Source organism: Cupressus sempervirens, chromosome 1 (genome assembly GCF_028749045.1).
Source record: "Cupressus sempervirens isolate cs-2001-9-10 chromosome 1, ASM2874904v1, whole genome shotgun sequence".
In the NCBI taxonomy this organism is placed as follows: domain Eukaryota; kingdom Viridiplantae; phylum Streptophyta; class Pinopsida; order Cupressales; family Cupressaceae; genus Cupressus; species Cupressus sempervirens.
Genome location: NC_143118.1, coordinates 730,556,092 through 730,578,864, shown reverse-complemented (window position 1 = coordinate 730,578,864; position 22,773 = coordinate 730,556,092). Strand labels below are relative to the sequence as shown.

Here is a 22,773-nt window from a genome sequence, read left to right as displayed (position 1 = left end):
CAATGTGTAATGGGAAATGATGGAAGTCAACCTTGAGATTTTGTGTCAAACAACCAACATGATATCTCTTTCTTGATCATGACTATCTCTCTTTATTATTTTGGCATTTTATTAAGTACTTTCCATGTGTTGTCTAATGATTAACATTCTGCATACACTTTCAATCAATTAGAATGATCACATTACAATAATCACAGATGAGCTGTATCTTATATTGCAATGAAATATATGCTTGGTAACCTCAAATGCTGTCTTTGATATATGCAATTTATTCATGCTGATGTACAGGTTGTCTGATATAATGGCAGCTGCCTCTAATGCAGAGATCATTTACTATAATAATAATTGGATATTGCACAGGCTGTGTCTGATCAAACTTTATCTCTATACACTAACAATTAAGACATCTGTGATATATCTGTAAATGATTGTGCTTCTGGGATGATGTCATATAAATAGGGTAGAGACCTAGTAGCCACAGGGGTCCAATGACCACTACGATATCCATTACAGATCCCTCCCAATTACCGCTACGGTATCCATTATAGATCCCTCCCAATTACCGTTACGACTCATTACTTTATATACATCTGCCAAAGATCGCATCTCTCCTTAAGAGTAACCAATGTGCATATGTTGTTAATTGATGATAGTAATTGGTCTTCTAATCATATCTATTTGTTAATCAACCCTTTCTGGATCATATCAATGATAACTCTCCTAAATTATGGTCATGGTAATTATTGCTTTCACCATCCTTAATCGACACAGGTAATTATAATATTTATTTAATATCATCCTGTACATTGGTTAGCGATATCTTGCCCTTATCAACTCTTAGTCCATCTTGAAATGTAGCAATACTCCATCCATAGTATTGTATCTCTTGAAGACATAGACATTGGCCGCTTATTAAGAAGTCTTTTATCAATTTACAAGAATATCAATGCCAATCTATGATCGTATCAATATTCTTATTCATCGTTTGACTAATCTCCTCCAAGTCTAGTCTTGGTCAGCAATGATATTGATGACTCACTCGCTAATATCCGCTTCCGGACAAATGATCTAGGCACGATACGGTGTCAATAGTCTCAACATCAGTAGTCTTCGTGACTCAATAGTTTCATTCATGCCTTAGTCACTTAGAAAAGAATTCTAGAAACAATATCTCCTTGTTACCTGACATAATCCTTTAACTAAGACAGTTATATCATCTAGTCGATAATATCCTAGCCACCATTGATTGTGGTTTTGACATAATGATAAGTTGTGTACAGATGTGATTTGTCTTTGCCATCTTCCAACGTTCATATCATAATCATTATTAATATAATGCCATCTGTTCATGTATGGAGATGAGGATTCATACTTGTAGGAGGTTGTTTATACTTCGTAACGGTTTTCTTCACTCATACACTAAAAAAATTATCTCCAGAAAATTTCAGTGGCTATCATATATAATTTATCTATTGTGATCGTATGTTACTATCATTTAAAAAAAAAAAAAAACTCTTCTTCCATTCATCACTTAAATTACCAGATGGCAGGTCACGACATATTATTAAACACATTCAACATTCTATTAATGTCACTCTTTGTGTGGCTGTGTTCGGAGATGCTTGTGTCGCATAATATCTTCCTCTGATCTTATCTGGCATATATTCCAGCTGCCATCAATAATTTAAAAAAAAAACTTCCTTCGCTGTCTCTACTTTCATAAAGCCTGATACCTGTGGTATATGAAACTTGAGTTCTTCAACCTCTTCAGACACGACAAATATATGAGACCGGCAATGCACACCATATTATCACTGTTTTATTTTATTTTCTTGGTCTCCGCCACATTCAGAAAGATTTATCTATCCTCTTTTTCATGCTCTGATTACGATCTCGGTGTGAAACTATTACTGTTCTCTTTGACTTGTGATTAATGAAGACAAATATATCTGGATAATAAAGTTAAAAGAACTTTATATGAACATCAAACTGAAGACAACAAATTATGAAGGCATTTATCTCTTATTTCTCTTTTTCTTCTTAATCTATTCTGCCATTTGAATTCTTGTTCGTATAACTCTTGAAAAATCCTTTGCTTATGGTTTTGTAGTATACATTTGCACACAGGTTCTCAAATGCTTCAGACACGACACATAAAGTTTGCAATACAAGAAAATCAGAAACTGAAGCTACCATCTTTTGTACCAATTAACATATTTGATTCTAACATTGCTTTATAATTTAGATACTTGTCGCTTTATTAATATGGACATGTTGCCATCTACTTCATATCATTGTTGATTATCACTGTTCTATCTGTTGTCAGTTATTGTGAGCCCAAGTTCCTGATCTTGGTGCCTCGAAATCAGAGAGCAGTGAATTCACAACATCCACCATGCAGTGAGTTTGCAACTTAAATTTGCATTGAGTGCATATGAAACAAGGACCCATAAATTGTGGGTGTCGCCCACCACACAGTAGCACATAGAGCCATTTAAACTCATCCACTGTAATCAGAAATGGAAGTCCTCGCTGTAGTATCTGGAGAACACAGAGCCCACGTGGCAACATAAAGCTCTGCAAAGCATAAAGTCAGAATAGCAGATTATTATGTGTGAGATACATTTGTAGTCTGGCTCTGATACCATGTTGATTTCAGGATCACTGCAAATGTAATGGCACTAATATATGTTAAGTGTTTTCCAAGTGCAGACCTGAATGCATATAAATAGGAATGGAAGAGACATGTCTCTGTTTTAAACAATATCAGTTATGGTAACTTAATTTCATTAGACATTATTAACAATAATGTGTGTGTGTGTGTGTGTGTGTGTCCAATTGATGATTAATCAAAAACCAACAACTATAGGGAATTAACTCTTGATCAATTCAATCCGACTGAAGCTACAACACTAACACAAATAAATGATCCAAATCAGTCAATAGCTGATTCAACTCCCTATTATTTGGTCTTACAAACATGTGTATAGATTTCGGCCCTACTTTGTTTTAAAAACATGGTTTGCCTAACACAAATGTGTAGTAGTGTAAATGAAAGTGGGTCGACACAGAGAGATGTCACCCTTCTACATCTGCATACTAAACTGGCCAACACAATACAGAATGAAAGAACCTAATTCTAATAAGGGTCCTCCATGGCCAACAGAGACCATTGGAGGACCTTCAAAAGACATCCATGCAAAGACCACACTGTAATATCCCCCTTTGAGATGGCTTAGAGATTAGGAACAATTCCTTTAACTTCTTGATTCTTTATGAATTACAAACTTTGATATCACTTATGCAATTTATAGAATATAGATAGAGACAATAGATGTTTCTTTGATCTCTTAGAGGATAAGGATTCTTATCAATACCATTACTGTATCTGATATAATCATTAGTATATCTAATATGACTTGGTTAAGATGATCCAATAACTTTCTCTGATTTAAGAATGGGGAATATGCTTTGATTTGATTTTTAAACTACCTATTGTAACTGAACTCATTGTCTCCAATGCAACCCTTCAAGTCATAAAATTGATCCTGCTTGACAATCATTATGTATACTATACTGACATAAGTATGTCATTTTTGAGATACTACGTCTGCAAATGGTCAACTGATTTTTAGCAACTCCTTCGTCTATTAAATGTTCATAAATAATGATTCTCGTATTATATGTTGATGACAAAATTTGCTGAAATGACATATATTCATAACTAATTTGATGTTCAAGTATGCTGCCTGATCTGTCCCTTAGTTCTGATTTTATTTTTTAACATCACTGTTGGCTGTGTGTAGTACGTTAGCTGTAACCTCTATTCCCTGTATGCTTGTATCACATATAGCCTTGATCCATAATGTAACTTGCACAACTATCATATATCTTGTATATGATTGGGGTTTAGTTGCTGACTGCTGCTATATGTGTGATCTTTGGTATGCGGAAGCCCTGTACATCTCATCTCAGATAGTACAGACCTCATGAAAGTCAATGTCTCTTTCTATGTGATGTGTTTGTACTCAATACCAAGTTGGACTTTGGTTATAAAGTGCATGATAACTAATACTCCTGTTCACTAGATTCCTCTTCTCCAAATTGATACTCTGTCGTCCCTTCATCTCTTAATATTCTCAAGTATTAACAAATAGATGAAAGTTATTTCAGATGAATACCTTCTTTTCATTGAGGCTCTATTCTGGTCGGCACTCTGTATGTATGTCTTCGTGCTGAGTCAAATGCTCCTCTGATCTTATCAATGACTGAAATTATCTGTACAATGGCGCTAGTTATCTGTTTAATCACTGACTTACTTTTCTCTGTGTCTCATGTCCTATCCTTCCTTATTAATGCTAAGACCTAATTTTCCAAGTTCCTGACGTAAAGCACAAATGGGTGCCTTGTTGCATATCTTACAACTTCGTTCAATGCTGACTGAGCTTGTCTATGATGTGTGTTCCATATGCATATGTCCTGTGAATGCTCGATATAGAATAATACTTCTTATATGGATGCGTATGAAATGTCAACTTCTACGTATAAAATGCAAGACTGCCAATATTATATTTTCTATTTCCACAATACCAGTGATGTTTATTACTCTCCAGTTTATGTCGATATTGTTGACACCTCTCTCGAGTATTCCTTCAATGATTCCCGTTCCTTAAACACCACTCCCATATGAATTGATGTATGTGCATAAATGTGTTTATTTCAGATGTGTTGGTGTCCAGTTTCGGTGCTGAAGATCCCTGTCTACACAGAATAACCAATACATGTCCTTTGATCTGTCGTATAACATTTGCACACCTCTGGTTATGGTTTCCAATCCAATCCCCCTTTTTTATGCCTCAAAACTATCATCTTTTATATCTGCATGGGAGGGACAAGGATGGGTTTCTCCAAAGATCGCAACTATGACATTTAGTTGATTAATTATGATTATTATGATTTTCACTCTTTGATATTATAATAATATTTATTATGATATGTCAATCTTAATATTAATGTTTGACATTATATAATATTTTAATATTATATTCATTATTTACAAAATATTTAATATTTGATTTATATGAATTAGATAAAGAATCAAATAGAAAAATCTATTATATTTATTAGATAAATTTTTATCTATTTATTAAACCTTTGTTCCATACATTGTTACTGTTATCATGAAATGATATCATATAACAAAAATATCATATTATATCATTTATAATATTGTTCACTATATTATATTATATTATATTAATTAGTGTTTTAAATTGAATGATATTCATTCATTATTATTATTATTTTTTTATAACTTATTATTAAATTCTATTATTATTATTATTATTATTATTATTATTAAGACAAAGAGTTTTTGGTCTGTGGAAGAGTAGATTGAAGACAACTTCTAAACTACAGAGATTTAGAATCTCAAATTACTGTCGAAGGAAAACTTAACATAAACAGGAACATGCATGTAAAACCCTACACAAAAACAACCATGCAATGCCATACAAGATGTAAAAACTCAGAAAATGTTAGGAAAAACAGATAAAACTTAATCTATTCTTTCCTTCGGTGTCCTACAGGATGAATCCATTCTTCTTTGTGAAGAATCACAGTTTTGTAACTTCCAAGAAGCCATCAAAACCTTCTTTTAGTAGTTACATTTTGAATACCAGCTATTACTATAGATTACTCATGATACTATAGGAATATGTTCTTTGGCATCTTTTTCCCTACCTAATAGTTAGCTGGAAACTTTCTGATTTTTCCTTACACACACTTTGGAAAGAAAACTAAACTTTAGACACTCAAAACATATTAAAAAGAAATGCCTAAGTCCTAAGTGGCTAATGTCCAATAGGCTTATATGGGATGCCACAATGGCATTGCCACCACATGGAAAAGGACTTTTATTGAAAACTTGGAGACACACACATACACAAATTTAAACTTATAACTATTTTATCTGCTTGAGATTTACTTTGTGCCCCTACACCACAAAGCATAAAACATACTTTCACTTTTCAAACCATCCAAAAACTTCCTATCTTCAATCAGACATATTCTAGCAATAATACAGTTCCCATTCCTAGGATTTTCTACCACAAGTAACAATACTTATCTCATCCCATTTGCCAATATGGTATACCTATTCCTTCTACCATCATGTAATGCTTTCCTATCATACTTCCACGGTCTATCTAACAAGATATGACATACATTCATTGGCATAATATCACAAAGAACTTCATCATGACAAGATCCAATCTTTAATTTCACAATACATTGTTCACATACCAAAACCTTATGATCATCCTTGATGCATGCAATCTGATAGGGCTTTGGGGGCTTCAACCTTAGTAACTGCAACTTGTTCACCAACTCTTAGAGGGTAGGTTGTCTGAACTACCAATGTCAATGATTAATTTGCAACATTTACCTTCAACTTTGCATTTTGTTTTGAACAGACTCTTCTTGGTCACAGATTCCTAATCTAGTTTGTCATGACATAGGACTCTCCTAACCATTAGGGCTTCTCTGGCTGATTCATAGGCTAAGTTGGCTCTTCTTCCACATAGGCATTTCCATTGACATTAATATTTTTCATTCCTTCGGTGCATTCAAAGGCTCAGTGTCCTCCACACTTGTTCCTGTAAACAATCTTCTATCATCCCTTTGATAGTTACTTGATCCACTACCTCTAGAGTAACTTCTTGAGTTCCTTTGGTATGAACTCTCTTCTTTGTATTTTTCCTTGCCTTTGTTTGGATCTAGATAAGATCTTCCTCCTCTAGCAAATGGCATTCCTCTTTGAAATATTACATCTCTTCCTCTCCATCAGTGTTCTTGTCTTTTGTTTAACTTTTCTTCTGCCTTTAGGGCATACTGATAAGCTTCCTTATTACTCTTTATTTTAACCAAAGCAATCCCATCTTGAATTGAGATCCTCAAATCGTTAGGTACCTTGCAATTCTTTCAACATCATCATTGGCATGACCTGATCTAATGTCCGACTTATAGAATTCCTCGATGTACTCCTTCACACTTGATTCCTTTTGCCTTAGGTTTTGCAACTTTCTCAACAAATTAACTTGATAATCTCCTAGAAAGAACTTAGCCTTCAATTTTCTCACCATCTGATCGTGTGACTTAATCTTCTCCTTTCCCCTCCTTTGTCTATCCATCTACAAATGTTTCCACTATAAGGAGGCACGACCTTTCAACTTGGTAATGGCATACTTCACTTTCTTATTTGCATTGGTGCTTTCACACTCGAAATACTTCTCCATCTCCATGATCAATCAAGCAATTCATCTAAATCTTTCCATCATAATCAGATGGCTTAAAATGAGGTTTTGCATTTACTCTGGTTAGGGCTCAGAGAAATCTTTTGTTTACTGTACAGGGTAAAGGGATACTTATCGCATAAATAGATTAGAATGTAACACAAAACAGATACTTTATTCATATAAGCACATATGCAATTCCAAATACAATGATGATCCATAAATCCATTCAGACGATGTAAATATACTTCCCGAAAGGGTGCCTCAACCGTCACGCAACCTTTCGGATACCAACTCAACCCGTCAACTACAATATACTTTTTACCAACAACATCATCCCCCCCCCCCCCCCCCCACAAAAGTAAAGTTGTCTCCAAACGACAAAATAGAGACAACTTATACATCAAAACTCAAAATATGACTCAACCACTAATTACATAAAGATTCAAACAACTAAGAAGAAGAGGGACGCATCCCTAGTGTGGTAGACGTCCCCTGTGCTCTAAGCTTGTTCAATTGTGCTCATAGCTCACGCACTTGCTTGATCTGTATCTTCAAGTCTGCCTCGACCTACATCTGAATTTCCAAGGCTGATTGCATCATCTTGGCAATCTCTCCAAGCTCTGTCTCCTTTTCTGATTACTCCTGCTATAGCTAACTCTTCTCCTACCTAGCCTCATCTAGCTGAGCAATAAATGCTATACTCTCAAACTCCCAAGCTGCTCTTTCTAACTCCTGAGTTGCTCTCTATGCAGTTAGTGTTAGTGTAAATAATTAATTACTATTTACACTTTACTTAAGTTCACTTAGGTTAATGCAAATTCTTACATGGTATCAGAGCTATACCAAATTCTTACACGGTATCAGAGCCATAGGAGCGTCATTTCATAACCATTGGAGACCATTTTTTGCTTCACCTCTCCGAGGACCACGATTCAGATCCGGAGTATCTGCAATTATTGGGAGCATCTAGAGCCAAAGTGGACCTCACCACTATGTCTGGAGCATCAATTCGGTGAATTTTGACTATAAATTTGCCTAACCTAGACCATAGTCAAATCTGAGGCAAAAAATTTTTGCAAACCAAAACTCGAAGGCTCGATTTGCGAAATTGTTTATTTCCGAAATTCTGAAAAAAAAAATTGACCTTTTAGGCCAGTAGGAGAGATTTTTTGTAGGTGAAGATTGGAGCTTGCTGGTGCAAATCAGATATTGGCATCACATTCAAAAGGTCAAAAAAACCCCAAATCGACTTTTGTTTCATCAAAATCGGACTTCTGAGGTGAAATCTAGAGTCATTTGATTTTTGGAGGTGCGACAGCGGCGATTCAGGAAAAATAATTACAGAGGTGATCCTCATACAGACTCCTTTTTTAAAGCAATTTTTTTTGTTTTGAAGTAGAATTTCGTGATCTACACATTGGTGTAGGATGTTTGAGAACTCTGGTCCTAAATTTTTCTGCAAATCGCAAATTCCAATTTTTGCAACTTCAAAGGCTTAGTTTGGGCTCATCTAGACACATATTCAGGTGCTATTTTTATTTTTGAAAGTGCATGATTTTTTATCTACTTTCCAAATCTTGTATCAGTTTGGAGTAATTTTGAGTAGACATAGTCCTTTCAAATTTTGGTATCATTTTGGCTTATTGGCACTTGTAATTAATTAGATCCTTGAGAGGTTCTGTGTCTTATCTTGTTGAGTCTGTTGTAATCATCAAAATCAGAAGTCCACTTTGGTTCATTTGGACAAGTGGTCCATTGTAATCGCACTAAATATAAAGTGCCAAATCATACATTAGGGGGGGGTTCTTTGATTTCTTTTTTGCATTTTGGGGGTGCATACATTCATTGATCTCATAGAGTCTTGTCACAAATGTTAGTTTGGTTTAAAATTGAAGTTGACAAAATGGAACTATCACAACTGGAGTGCTTTGATGATTGATCATCTAAGAGAGCATAAGGAAGTATCTCCTTTTCTATGTTCCAAAGAACTGCCCTCTTATACTGATCCGTCACCTATTAGAATAATTGTGCCAGTCATTTTTTTCAATATCAATTATGATTGCTTTTATGTCCTTGGAAAGATTAGTGAACCTTATGATCTTTGGATGGCCCTTTGGAAAGCATATGGAGATCCAACAGTCCCTCCATTCCCAGAGGACATTCTACCTCCAGTCACTCCAGTTATTCCATCTCCAGTTGAGATCCTACCTCCTGATGCTCCTATTGCTTCTATTGATCCAATTCCACCCACAGATGCTCCTAATTCAGTGCAACAGGAAACACAATGTCTTCCTATTTTAGCTTCATGGGATGACTTCCTTCCAGACATTGCAGTGTTGTTTGTGGAGTCTTACATTGAAGATGTGGGAGACATTATAGATGACATCCATCTTCTCTTTGTTGAGGAGACTTCTTCTTCACTTGTTGCGAGGGAACACTTTGACCCTCAACCACTTGAGCTTTCTTTCGAGACTGACATGATTCTGGACACCTCTTTACAGCAGTTGGAGAAGGACTCTTTTACTTCAGAGGAGACATATCAGTCTTTGGAGACTGTATTCTAGTTTCCTCAGACATCATATCTTTTGAGGATTCTTCCTACTAGTTGGGGAGCATTCTCTACTACACCTATCGCAACACTTATTCCTACAAGAAGGAACTTCATTCAGCTTTCATGGTGCAGCTTCTTCAGTCATCAAGGAGCTTCTTTCATGGGTGTGAATTCATCATTGAGGGGAGGCTGCATTGCTTCTCTTCTCATATCTTCCTATATGGATGATTCCTTGTCCTTGGAGGTTGATTCAGTTTCATGCATGGACATGTTACCTTGTTTGCCACCTTCTTTTGGGCATCCACCAGATTGGTTCGTGGCATCTACATTCATCAAGGACTTGTCAACATATGAGCAGACTTCAAAGGCAGCATCCACAGCATACTACATATGGATCACTCTTCCATCTTCCTATCCATAGTGGGAAGCATACTTGCACCTATACTTGGTGTATCTTCTTCCCAAAGAAAGAAATTTTGTTTGTTGGCATTGGATTCTCTTTTGTCTTCAAGCACTCATCATTACGAGATCCTTCACTAAGGGGGGGGTTTCATGGAGGGATTCTCTATTGTGTATGCATGATGTATGTCATAATGGGGATCTTGATTACTCCATCCATACATGCATCTTTTTTATTGTACTTATCTCTCTTTTTGGGGGAGGGTTTTCACATGTGGTTTTCCCTCTTTCTCCGTTTTCAGAGAGATTGCATTGCGTTCATTACATTGCATTGTATGTACAGCATTGCATTTGTACTTGGGTACCCAACATGGCCTAGTAGCTAGGACCCATCATAGCTTTTGTGAGCATAAGTGCATTCCCCTAAGTTGCACTTAAGGGGGGGGTGTTAGTGTAAATAATTAATTACTATTTACACTTTACTTAAGTTTACTTAGGCTAATGCAAATTCTTACATGGTATCAGAGCTATACCAAATTCTTACCAATTAGGTAACCTTCACTACTATTAACCTGGTAGCTAACTCCTCCCGAGCCCTCTCTGCCGCTACCTAGTCAACCTGGCTCCTTCAAAGAGCATAATAAGCATCACAATATATCTGGACTACCTCGCGAATTAGAGTCTCTATGTGGCTCTCCACAACCGGCTCTTTGGCAGTGGCCCAATCCTAGCGCATCCGAAGTCTCTACTCTAGACCACCCGCATTCCTCAAAGCAAATTGAAAAGGCAGTTAAGCACCCTACTCTCATGAAGGATATGGCGTGCTCTAGCTCCTGTACCACTAAATACAAAGCATGTTTCTACATAGAGATCACCACTTGGCGAGCCTGAGTCACCACATCAACCAGAAATGTCTCAACATCCTCTCCCATCGATGTCTTCGGCCCCATTGTAGGTTGTTGGGTACCCATAGCCATCTTCACTACTTTTATTATCTGCTCTGCCAGTAGAGTCTCCTTTCGGGGCTACTTCTCGTGCAGGTGAAAGAATGCCTAATGCCCGTGGTGTTGGTGTGCAATTAAACCTCGTACTCAAGTATGTGCTCAATTTCTAAGATTTGTTTGTCCTGCTCGGCTCTTCTGCTACTGGCGTTGCTAACAACGTTGCGTCTACCATGACCACTGCGTCCGAGCCCACTAAAATCTAAGTGAACACTAGGTGTCCTCAAACCCTCACCTGTTTCTACCTGTATAGGTACCTCCATCACTTCCTCCTATTCTGCCTATATATGTACCTCCATCACTCCTTCCTATTTCTCTACCTCATCATCGGGTATAATTGTGTATGCATGTGTCTGAACCCCTATCTCTAGTAGAACTGTGGTTTTAGCTAGCAAAGCCTCTCAGTTCAATGAAGGTTCAGCAATCCCTGAAGGTGCTAATGTTGGTCAAAATGATGGCCGAGGTGTTGGCCATACTGCTAGTCTGGCTACTACAATGACCAGAATCATAACCATAGGCTACCTAAACTATCCAAATCCAAGAATGTGAACCCCTGCAAGGACTAAGTGAGAGTGAGATGTAGCTGTGAGAGACCTCAGAAATAATAGGTTTGGTGCTGTGATAACCTCGATGTCCTCATCATCCTCCTCGTCCTCCACTTCCTCCTTTAAGTCGTCAGTGTCTTCAAAGGATGTGTCCTGTCTCACACTATCAATGTTCTCGTGCTCTGAGCTTTCTACCTCCTATAGCATCCTCTTTTGTCCGATGGTCTTTTGCCCTCCTGAAGTATCAAGGTGCTTCCATTGCATGATCGGAGGCTCCCCTAGTTCTATTAGACCCAGCTTGATCTCCAGTCTATCAGCAAGTATCATCCATGCTGTGGCGTTGAGAAATAGGTCGATGGCGTGTGTGGCATATAGAATGTTTTATGTTGTAGTGTCATGAACTCATGCATGCGCTTAGCCAATAAAGATGCCCAATCATATACTCTACCAATCATGATGTCGTTCATCATGCTCACCTGTGGGAATGAAATATCGAATGCCCTACTCGATCCAATGAGTCTACTTTTTACGAGGTCCATTAGGCACTGCCAGTTTCCTTGTAAATTGGATTTCTTCAATCCTCTTCCCTTCGAAGTATCCATTTTGGCTTTGTTTTTTGCCTGAGGCCGTTTTTCACACACCATTTCTACCAGTTGTGCCTTCACTTCTCGACTTAATTTCTTTGGTTTATTGTTAATTTTTCTCCTGAATCTGTGGTACTTGTTGCACACTTGCATTGTTTTGCGTAACTACATTGTTCTAAGTACCTACATTGCGATGCACAACCACGCTACTTCAGACAACTGCCTTACTTTGGACAACTGTGTTATTCGGTGTGAAGAGATCTTCTTCAAACGAAGTTGTTCGATTCTCTACTTGTATCTGTTTGTCAGGTGTATTGGGAACAAAGAGTTCACCCCACACTTGTGCTCCTTTGGCACCTCAAGCCATGCGGGTTCCTTCCCTTCTATTCAGATTCTCTACCCTTGGCATATACAAGTTTAGGAACTCCTCCCTTGTCTCTTCTACCAAATTCAATCTCTGATGTGTTTCTTCAAGCAAGTCCTCTATCTGCTAGGTGAATGCACTCCCTCTGTTTGTGCTCCTACACCACTTTGATGCCCGTCAATGAGCTGCTGAAACTTTTCCCTGCGTTCTACTTGTTGTGTGAGTATTAATGCTTTTCGTGCTATGCGTATCTCATCATTGTCTTTTATTTTATTCCTATCCTTATTGAGAAAATTCGGCATTAATCTTCATAACACCTCTTTTATACCAAGTTCTACTGCCAACGATGCCAAATGTTTATCAGATAGGGTAAACAAATACTTATTGCATTAATAGATTAGAACGTAACATAGAACAAGTACTTTATTCATATAAGCACTTATGCAATTCCAAATACAATGATGATCAATAAATCCATTCAGACAATGTACATATACTTCTCGAAGGGATGACTCAACCGTCACGCGACCTTCTAGATACCAACTCAACCCATCAGCTACAATATAGTTTTTACTGACAACATCTTTCATCTCGTTGTTCAAGTATAGGTTCTTCCTTGGTAACAACTTCCTTGACTTCGTCTTTAGTTACATCATCAATATGTCTACCTCTCCTTTGGGTAGTTTCCACAACTTTAGTTCTGACTGCAATTTATCATAACAAATCCATCAGGGTTGCATTTGCATCTCTACTACCACAAACCGTCTTTTTACAAGTCCTCTACAATTGTGGGCCAAATCTCAACTCTACCACCCCACAACAAAACTAGGGTTTTGCAACTCCAAAATAATGATTTAACCTCCACAAGGAACAAAATCTATCTCTGATACTGTTTGGTGCAGTCGTGGTCAGAGAGACCTCAAAGATATCTATCCAATTGTACAACAAGAGTCACACCATGGGAACAACAACGAACAATCAGGAGGTATGTAAAATCAGCCTTCTTAATATCAAAATTCAATTGCAATGGTCCTGTAACATGTAGTGTTAAGGATAGAAAAAGTACTTCCAGATGTTGTTTCGATTTAGGATCAACAATGATATCATGGATATGCAAAAAACAATCTTCAATCGCACAAAGTTCCGCAGAAGCCAAATACATTGTAGTAGCGATGGCCTCTCGAGAAGCAGTTTGGCTTGGGAAGTTACTTGTGGGACTATTTGGTCAAGCGATGAATCCTACGATTATTCATTGTGATAATTAGAGTTCCATCAAGCTTTCTGTGAATCCAATTTTTCATGATAGGTCCAAATTCCTTACCATTATGTACAAGATATGGTAGACAAGAATACTATGAAATTAGAATACGTTTGTACTGCAAATCAAACAGCAAATATTCTTACCAAACCTCTCTCTTGAGTGAAGATAGATCACTTCAGGAAAAGGCTTGGTATGATTGAATTATAAAATTTTGTATTCTTTATATTATTAATAAAATGACTTTATTGTTAGGCTATTGATTGTTATGGGCTTCACCATCTGTATTCATTATTTAAGAGGTGACGATCTTTGAGATAATGAATACTTGTATAAAAGACATTATGAGAGATGACGATCTCTTAGATAATGTGTTGAACAGTAGAGAACTACTGTTAGATCTAGATGAGTTCAAGATCATTTGTGACATAGACATTTCTATACCTATGAATCACGCAACTTGGATAAAGGAAGAATTTATTCTTCAGACTTTATCCTGTGTTTTGGTAGATCTTAACTCAGGATCAAGTTGTGATATAGGATTGCCAGCACCTATGAGTCACAACCTGGATAAATGAAGAATTTAATCATTCTTTGGATTTTATCCTCTGTGTTGCAATATTGACATCACTAGTATAAGTGATACGTCATATCGCAAGATGGTTATATGATGTAGTATCTTTTGTTCCATGATACCACTTGCTCAGAGGTTTCAGATAGATATAGAGTATTAGTCCATGCTTATTCATCGTAATTGATGATGCTAGATATGTTATCTCTTAGTATGATTATCAAGTTAAGAGGGAGTGTTAAACTTCTAAGATCAATACTCATACTGGTCTGAGTGTGTAGACCACACATTAATCTTCTCTCTTAGAATACCATTCTAAAGGCATTTAAATACATTACACTTGGCTAAAGAAAGAGCGACGATCCTTGGCAATGATTTTTGTTATGCACTAACTATAACTATTTAGTTATGTTAGTTAACCATTAGTCATCTCCTTTGAGCGCCGATTTCTAGAAAGTAGTGTGGGCCGACCTAGAGAGGGTCATGTCCCTTTAGGGGACATGCCCTATGGTTATGGTATAAGAGGTGGGTGTGATTGAAGTTTAAGGACACACAACACATAGACGTCTGCTCCTTAATCAATACTGCCCTAAGACAACTTGCAGGAATTATAAGCATTCCCAAAATTATATTTCTTCATTCAACAAGACTGTCTATTGAAGATTATCTACAGCAGATCAAGAAAGGTACAATCTAAGTTTGATTCACTTCATAATTTGCAGAAACTTTACAAGGAGAAGGCATATAAGAAAAGGAGGCATAAGGAATATCAAGTGGGAGATGAAGTAATGGTGTATTTGAAGAAGGAGAGAATTCTTGTTGGCAATTATGGCAAGTTGAGGATGAGGAAGTTTGGACCTTGTAGGATCTTGAAGAAGTTTGATTCAAGGAATGCTTATGAACTTGAGTTTCCCGATAATATGGATAGACCGCCCATATTAAATGTTGCAGATTCATATGAGTATCATAAAGCTGATTTGAGTTCAAATGATGAATCAGATGTTGAAGAGCAGTACCCTAAAGGATAGAAAAGATTTTGGTTAGCAAAGTTTGTAAAAGGAAAAGAGGTAAACAATATAAGGAGTATCTGGCGAAGTGGAAAGACATACTAGTCGAAGATTCTTCATGGATTTCTCAGGCTTAGGTGAATCGTTTTAATTTTCCTCTAGCACCAAAGTGAGAGACTCACTTTTCAGTAACCTCAGGTGTCTGATGTTGGAGCATCTCAGGTTCTTCACAATCTTGCATCAACCAAAACTATGTTTTTCCTTTAGGTTTTTGTTTGTACAGTCGCAGTATTTCTTGCAATGATCCTTTAAGTCTTTGAGTTATTGTTGCATGGCTAGGAATGTGTTATGCACATGGTCTTGGATCATTTCCCAGGTTTGCACTGCATTTGGATGTGTCATATTCAAGACATGATGGATTCTTACCAGTCATTGATGTTCTTCACATTTGCTCAACTAGTTCATGTTTTCCTATCTTGCAAAGTTATTTCCTGATTAATAAATCATGTTGGCACATATCTCAATGTTCTTAGATCATGTGTGGACTTGTATGAATTTCACAACTTATGTGATGAAACCTATGTGATTAAGTCCTGCTCTATATTGTAATACATTTTCCTAATTCTTAGAGAATGCAATAGTTTCTTGGCCGACCTGTATGTGATAAAGTCTTTATAAGGCTTGTAATCGATCTCTCTAGGTAGCAGTGGTTATTGGACAATCAAGTAGGTCTCAGACCAAAGGGTAGCAGTACGATTTTGGAGTGTAATCAACCCTGTTTGTCTGGAATGTATAACTGCATGTTGCAGGCTCATTGTAAATGAATTCTAATAATACGAAGGATTATTTTGCATATCTCTCAGTTGTTCATTGTTGTTTCCATTGTGCGACTCTTGCTGCCGATTTGACCGATCTCTCTGAGGTCTGGCTGACTGTGACTGCACCATATTGGCACACTATAACAGGTACAGCACGCAAACACCCCAGGAAACTTGCCAACACACCCAATATGAACATAGGGAGAAATTTCTTTTCAAAACATATGCAAACTTCGTTGAATCATGGTGAAAAGAGAATATATCACTGTCAAACTTTAAAATTATTTTCAGTCAATTACAAATCTGAAAGTGATGCTGATACAGCAGGTACAATCCCATTACAGTATTATAACCTTGCCAAAAAGCAAAATTCTGTGCCTGAGATTTTGGATAAGATTAGTGAGGTCTTGGCCCTTCCCAAACAGCAAACAAAATGCCCAATAACTAGGTGCTCCACCCTATCATTTCCTACATCTTGTCTACAACATTGTACAGCATGTAATATGTTGTTTGGACAGAATCTCTAGGGTATTTCACTTCGGCATTCAGCAGTACCCATCATGGAGCATTAAGGCCTTCACATAAACTGTAAATATTACTCAAACAAACCCATATACCTGCAATGGATTTGTATGGCCAGCAAAATCTCCACTTCAAAATGCCTAGAAGCTAATTAATAAAAACTCTAGAAATTAAAACCATTTGAAACATAAATTTGGAATTCAAAATACTGCAAAAGTATTTCATCTCAGCAACCCAATATCAAAAAGTTTAAACTGAAGAACAATGGTAATCTCTGTTATCATTCAACTAAATAGGGCAATTTACATCCCCAACACCAGAAACTCTAAAAGGATTTTTGTCTTCAAGAAGCTTTGGAAGAACTCTGGTTCATTCCAGCAGCATAACAATATTATACACAAGTCTAAACTCTCAATTGAGCCCTCAACCTCCTTTAATAACTTTTTTGGAGGGAAATAACCAATTTTTTATATAATTTGCTTTTTCTTCACAATGACCTTTTAAGAGAATAATGTTATTTTTCATGTGCAAAATCCCAAAGTCAAGGGCATCCAACTTAAAACATAACACCTTTCTAATGAGCTCTTACACTAAGTTGTCCCTTCATTATTTTTAAATCTAGACAACTTTAAGGGAATAAATAATTAATAGATCAAGACTTAGCCCAATTTGTGGGAAGCATTGGAATGACATACAAATCAAATTGTAATCATACAGATTGAAGGCAACTGAGACTTATTAGAAACAAATTGCTCTCCAAGAAGTTTAAAAGCTCTCAGAAGGTTGGAAATTGATTTCGGAAGCATCACTAGGTTTACCAAGGCCTACTAAGTTTTCTGTCGACAAAAAAAAAAATTTCAAGACTGAACTTGTGCTCTCCAAGAACTTTGGAGATACCTAGGACTTGTTCACCATTTAGTCTCCAAAAGAGCTTGGATATAGACTAATTGTTCAGAAATCGCTTCTGCTAAAAAATGAGGAAATTACAGCTTGTCGCACTTTTCCTCTTTTAGCCACTTAAACCACACTTTTCGACTGGCTAAGCCATTGGAAAAGTATGGGAACTTTAGCCTTAGAACAAATTTTCTTCTCATTGCCATCTTGCCTCCTATAGCATTGCCACTCTCATTTGTTTTGCATGAATAGAGATTTGAAGAGACTTTGTAAACTATCACATCCCCTTGTTCTCACCTTACAGCCTTCATCGACTGATCATCTTCAATTTCATTGTAGAACACTCAACACCAAAAGCTTGATTCATCAAGTTTTACCATTCTTTGTCCATTTTCCTTAAATGCTAACACTTTAAGAGCTTGGTCGCCTTTATTAATCATCTTCCCTCCCTTGAGCTATCCACAATAAGTATTAGCTTGACCAAATAGACCAAGACTGACAACTTGGCAATTTGATGGGAAGGATGGTGAAAATGACGTAATTATTGACTCAATTTTCACTAAAGGAAGAGTTTTGTAGCAGTGTGTAGAAACCCATGACAGCTCTAATACACCTTGTGGAAGGTGGATGGACAAAATAAACTAAAACTGAAAAATACTCAATGTGTTGCAGCACTAATATATTTCATTAACTTTCGCATATCAATTAGATTTTGCCCATATTACATTTTGTCCATATCAATAGCATTACAAGATGCCTCTATAGAGGTATTAGATTATTTCTGGAAACATCTAAATTATCGGACAAATAGACAATTCTAGAACTATCTAAACATAAATGACATCTAGAACTTTACCTAACTCTATTCGTCAATCCAGGAATTTCTAAAATCCTCTATTATGCTTTTACATTTCATTTGAGAGGGAAATTACACATTCCAACACTCCCCCCTAATTTCAACCTCAAATGTTGTTGCATATAAATTCCAATGTGCCATGTAATCTTCATATCTGTTAATGCCTTTGTGAATAGATGACTGCAGTCCCAGGATGTGTGACTCCTTTTGTCTTCCAAGGCTGCAGTCTTTAATTTCTACAAACATTTTGTCAGCAATTGGCTGAATCTTTTACCAACGATTTCCTCTTTTTATAGGATCCACTGATAATCTTGCCTCATCTGTCACAAATGCCGGTGACAGGATTCACTAATAACCTTGATCAAATTCACGTCTTTTTTCAGCTACCCCTTGATAGCTTCATCTGTCACAAATGGTGGCAGGGTTTTCCAAATAACCCAATTAACTTTTTTCCGATTTGTCTGTCACCGATGGTGACAGGATTTTCTAAGCTGGCTCTGACAGCACTTGTAGAAACCCATGACAACTCTAATACACCTTGTGGAAGGTGGATGGACAAAATAAACTAAAACTGAGAAATACTCAATGTGCTGTGGAACTAATATATTTCATTAACTTTCGCATATCAATTACATTTTGCCCATATCAATTACATTTTGTCCATATCAATAACATTACAAGATGCCTCTATTTATAGAGGTCTTAGATTATTTCAGGAAACATCTAAATTATCGAACAAATAGACAATTCTAGAACTATCTAAACATAAATGACTTCTAGAACTTTACCTAACCCTATTCGTCAATCCAGGAATTTCTAAAATCCTCTATTATGCTTTTACATTTCATTTGAGGGGGAAATTACACATTCCAACACAAAGATAATTTTGGCACTAACAATATTCAGAATAGCATTGGCTCACTTAATTGTGTTCACTTTGTTTATCAACAAGTAGAGAAACCTGCCAATATGGAGATACCGGTGACACCTCAGTTCCTCATCCATAGGAACTGTCTGACCATGTATCTATCAGAACTCTTGTACTTTCTACTCTATTTGATCAAAATATTTGACATCTGTTAAAAATTTATTTAAAAACTAGAAGTATGGAAGATGATGATCTTCAATTCATCTCAAAGTCTGACCATTGCAAATGAGTAAATTTACTGGATAAAGTTATTATTAAAAAATGTTATGAATGAATGTAACTGTATATCTTGAATGTTATCCATACAAACCCTACAAGGCATGAAGTTGAAATGGTACATCCATATCAAAGCTGGAAATGCCTCTATATATAATTCTACAAATTTGGGGTAACCATACATTAGCAATTCCCCCATATGAAACTTCTAGAAGTATCATTCAAATGAGTTCATTTGTAGTCATGGTGGCTGTCAAGCGCCCCCTAAATGAGTTCATTTGTAGTCTTGGTAGCTGTCTAGTGCCCCCTAGAAACTTGTGTTTGCTATAAACCTTGGTGATGTGCCCTTCAAAGAGTCCACCAGCCTTGATAATTGCCCAGCACCCACATAGTACAAGGAGTGTAACCTATGGTTTTAACTTCGTACTGGTGTAAAAGCTTCCTCAATTAGAAAATAATACAAGTAGGATGGATATGATTAGGGAGATGAATCAATGTGCAAAATTTCCATTGATTGTCAGTCAAATGATGTTTATCCATGATACATTTCTTAATGATCATAACCCAGTTCTCGACTTGGTAGTTTAATAAGACCTTCATGTATTTTACCCTAAGGCTGAAGTAGAATACATCACAAGCAAAATAGTATATATGTGTGTCCACCATGAATATACACAGCTCTAGCCGTTCATGACATTGGAAAAGCTTGATTTGATTCAAAATCATATATGCACTATATTCAAGTTGCAGCGTACCTAGAACAAGGAAAGAAAATGTGCATTGATAAATAAATCAAAGGGTGACTAGTATGGCCTTGATTCTTTTCCCTGACACTGAAGCCTTCTAATGGTACATTGCAATGAACCCAGGTTCTAAAAAAACAAAAGCAGCCATCTCAACAATCATAAATGAACTTTGGTAATTTCTGTATTCAAATTTTCAGTTGTCTCCAACTAGGAGCTGAAATTCAGTAACCATACAAGAAGTTCAAGGATAGTTGTAAATAAAAATATCCATGGTCAAATCACAAAGGACAATTCAAGGCTGGCAGAAAAATTGGTCCTACGAAATGATTAAGCATTGTATTCAGGGATGCATGCTCTTCTCACCAAAGCTAAGTAGTCATTAAAATCATTCAACAAATATTAAAACACAAAACATTCAATTGAATAACCCCATTAAGATAGGTGTCCATCTTATGTCAGTTCCATTGTAAGTCAAGGACGGCTGAGATCAATTAGCCCTTTTCTGTAATAATTTGCCACATTAACATTTGGATATATTATTGCTCTTTTATCCTTCTGCAGATATTAAATACAGTCAGTCACATGTAAATCCTGCAGTAGGATAAAATTATCATAGAGGCTCAATGAATTGTTTCTGTTATACCAGATTTTAAAATGTTAATCAGAGATTAATGTAGCCATGCTGCAAGCCAGATTTTGACATTTACAAAATTTGGGTTGAGACTGAACAATATTGGAATTTATTTTTTATAAACAAATAGATGTTTCAAAAAAAAACAGTACAGATCTTTACAAACCTCCAAGAAAGAAAGCTTGAGTTCATTTGTTGGTTTGACCACCACACTTAATACTTCTGATCTGGAATCAACCAGCAGATGACAGGAAAGTGATCATAAGATAGTCTTCAAAATAAGATACTATAAGCGTGAATCAAGCATATAAAACCTGCCTTTTTATGCTAAAACTTAAAAGTATTGTCAGTTCTTAATATTATTCTTAAATTTCTGTGAAATGAAAAGAACTTTTTGATGCCCATGCAGGACTTGGCAAAAACAATGGCTGAGAGAGGACAAATAAATAATTTAGAGATCTTAAAAAAAATTCGATAAATTTTCCACATTGTTCGCATGAATTAAAATGCATCAATCACAGAAAAAAATTAAAACCATTAAATACCAAAAATAGTAACTGAACCATCAATGATTCATTACTGGAAAGAGTTAAACATTTTACTTTATGTAATGATCATTCTAGAGAATATTTAGATTACCTATCCGGCGATGCAAAACGAGCAGCAAAAGTCTTGGGCTTTGCCCTTTCACCATATAAGGATGAACCTGTGGTATAATCCTGGCAGCATAATCATAGATAAGCACATCTTGTTTTAAAACTACTAAAAGTGTTCAACTACATCCTGCATTAGTGGTCTATCATTTGTTACTTACACTTGCATTGAAGGCAATGCCACTGAAAGATGCAAAGGATTACCAATCACTAAGGAAAAGCCAAATATATCCCATATACTAGATTGTAATCTAGATCAAGGTTTCACACAAGCTACACTGCTGAAGAAGCGGACTATGACAACATAATTAATTAGCATGGTTACACCCTGGGAATTGAATCAGTAAGCAATATGAGGTGATTTGTTGTAAACTAGTAGTGCATGTACTCTGTACTTGTTCTAATTGTGCACAATTTACATTTCCTGTGAATTTGAGAGAGCAATGACCAACCATCAAATTCAAAATAATCTCATCCAACTGCAAGAAAGTTGAATGCAAACCAAAATCTGGTCAAAACTAGAGGACGGCCAAAGAATTTTCTTGTATTTAGAATGAAACGTAATTACAAGATTAGCAGAGCTTATTCACAAATTAATATATCTTTACAGCAAGAAAGAATGAATCTGATATCTTTTGCAGTTAAAATATTGTGTCCTTTACCAATAAATAAAAAATGAAGCTGAAAAGATTCATGAAAATCTCTCCTGAGGCACACATCAAAAAAAAATGGCTTAGCAATACGCAAATTCGGCAGGCAACAGCAGGCAATGCGAACCCTATTTTCTCTTTGGTAAAATTCATTCTGCAGAAGAATTTCTTCAGCAAGACTAGATGCGCAAAGGCATCCACCCTGATATGCAAAAATTCATTTGATCTTCTTGCGAGGATCAAAGGCAATATGGTTCCCTATTAATGGAGGTTCACCTCCGAGG

The 22,773-nt window shown here is 36.4% G+C and overlaps 1 protein-coding gene across 1 annotated transcript in view; it reads right to left on the bottom strand.

Annotated features, from left to right (window-relative positions):
* LOC149580004 (tagatose-6-phosphate ketose/aldose isomerase, putative (Mog1/PsbP/DUF1795-like photosystem II reaction center PsbP family protein)) overlaps window positions 1-22,773 on the bottom strand; it is a 116,914-nt gene that overhangs the window by 80,656 nt on the left and 13,485 nt on the right. Inside the window, exons 2-3 of the mRNA XM_089788327.1 lie at window positions 21,826-21,905; window positions 21,353-21,413 (exon numbers count right to left, since the gene is read on the bottom strand). Of these exons, the coding sequence (XP_089644453.1) occupies window positions 21,353-21,413; window positions 21,826-21,905 (141 nt within the window). The remainder of the gene's footprint in view (window positions 1-21,352; window positions 21,414-21,825; window positions 21,906-22,773) is intronic.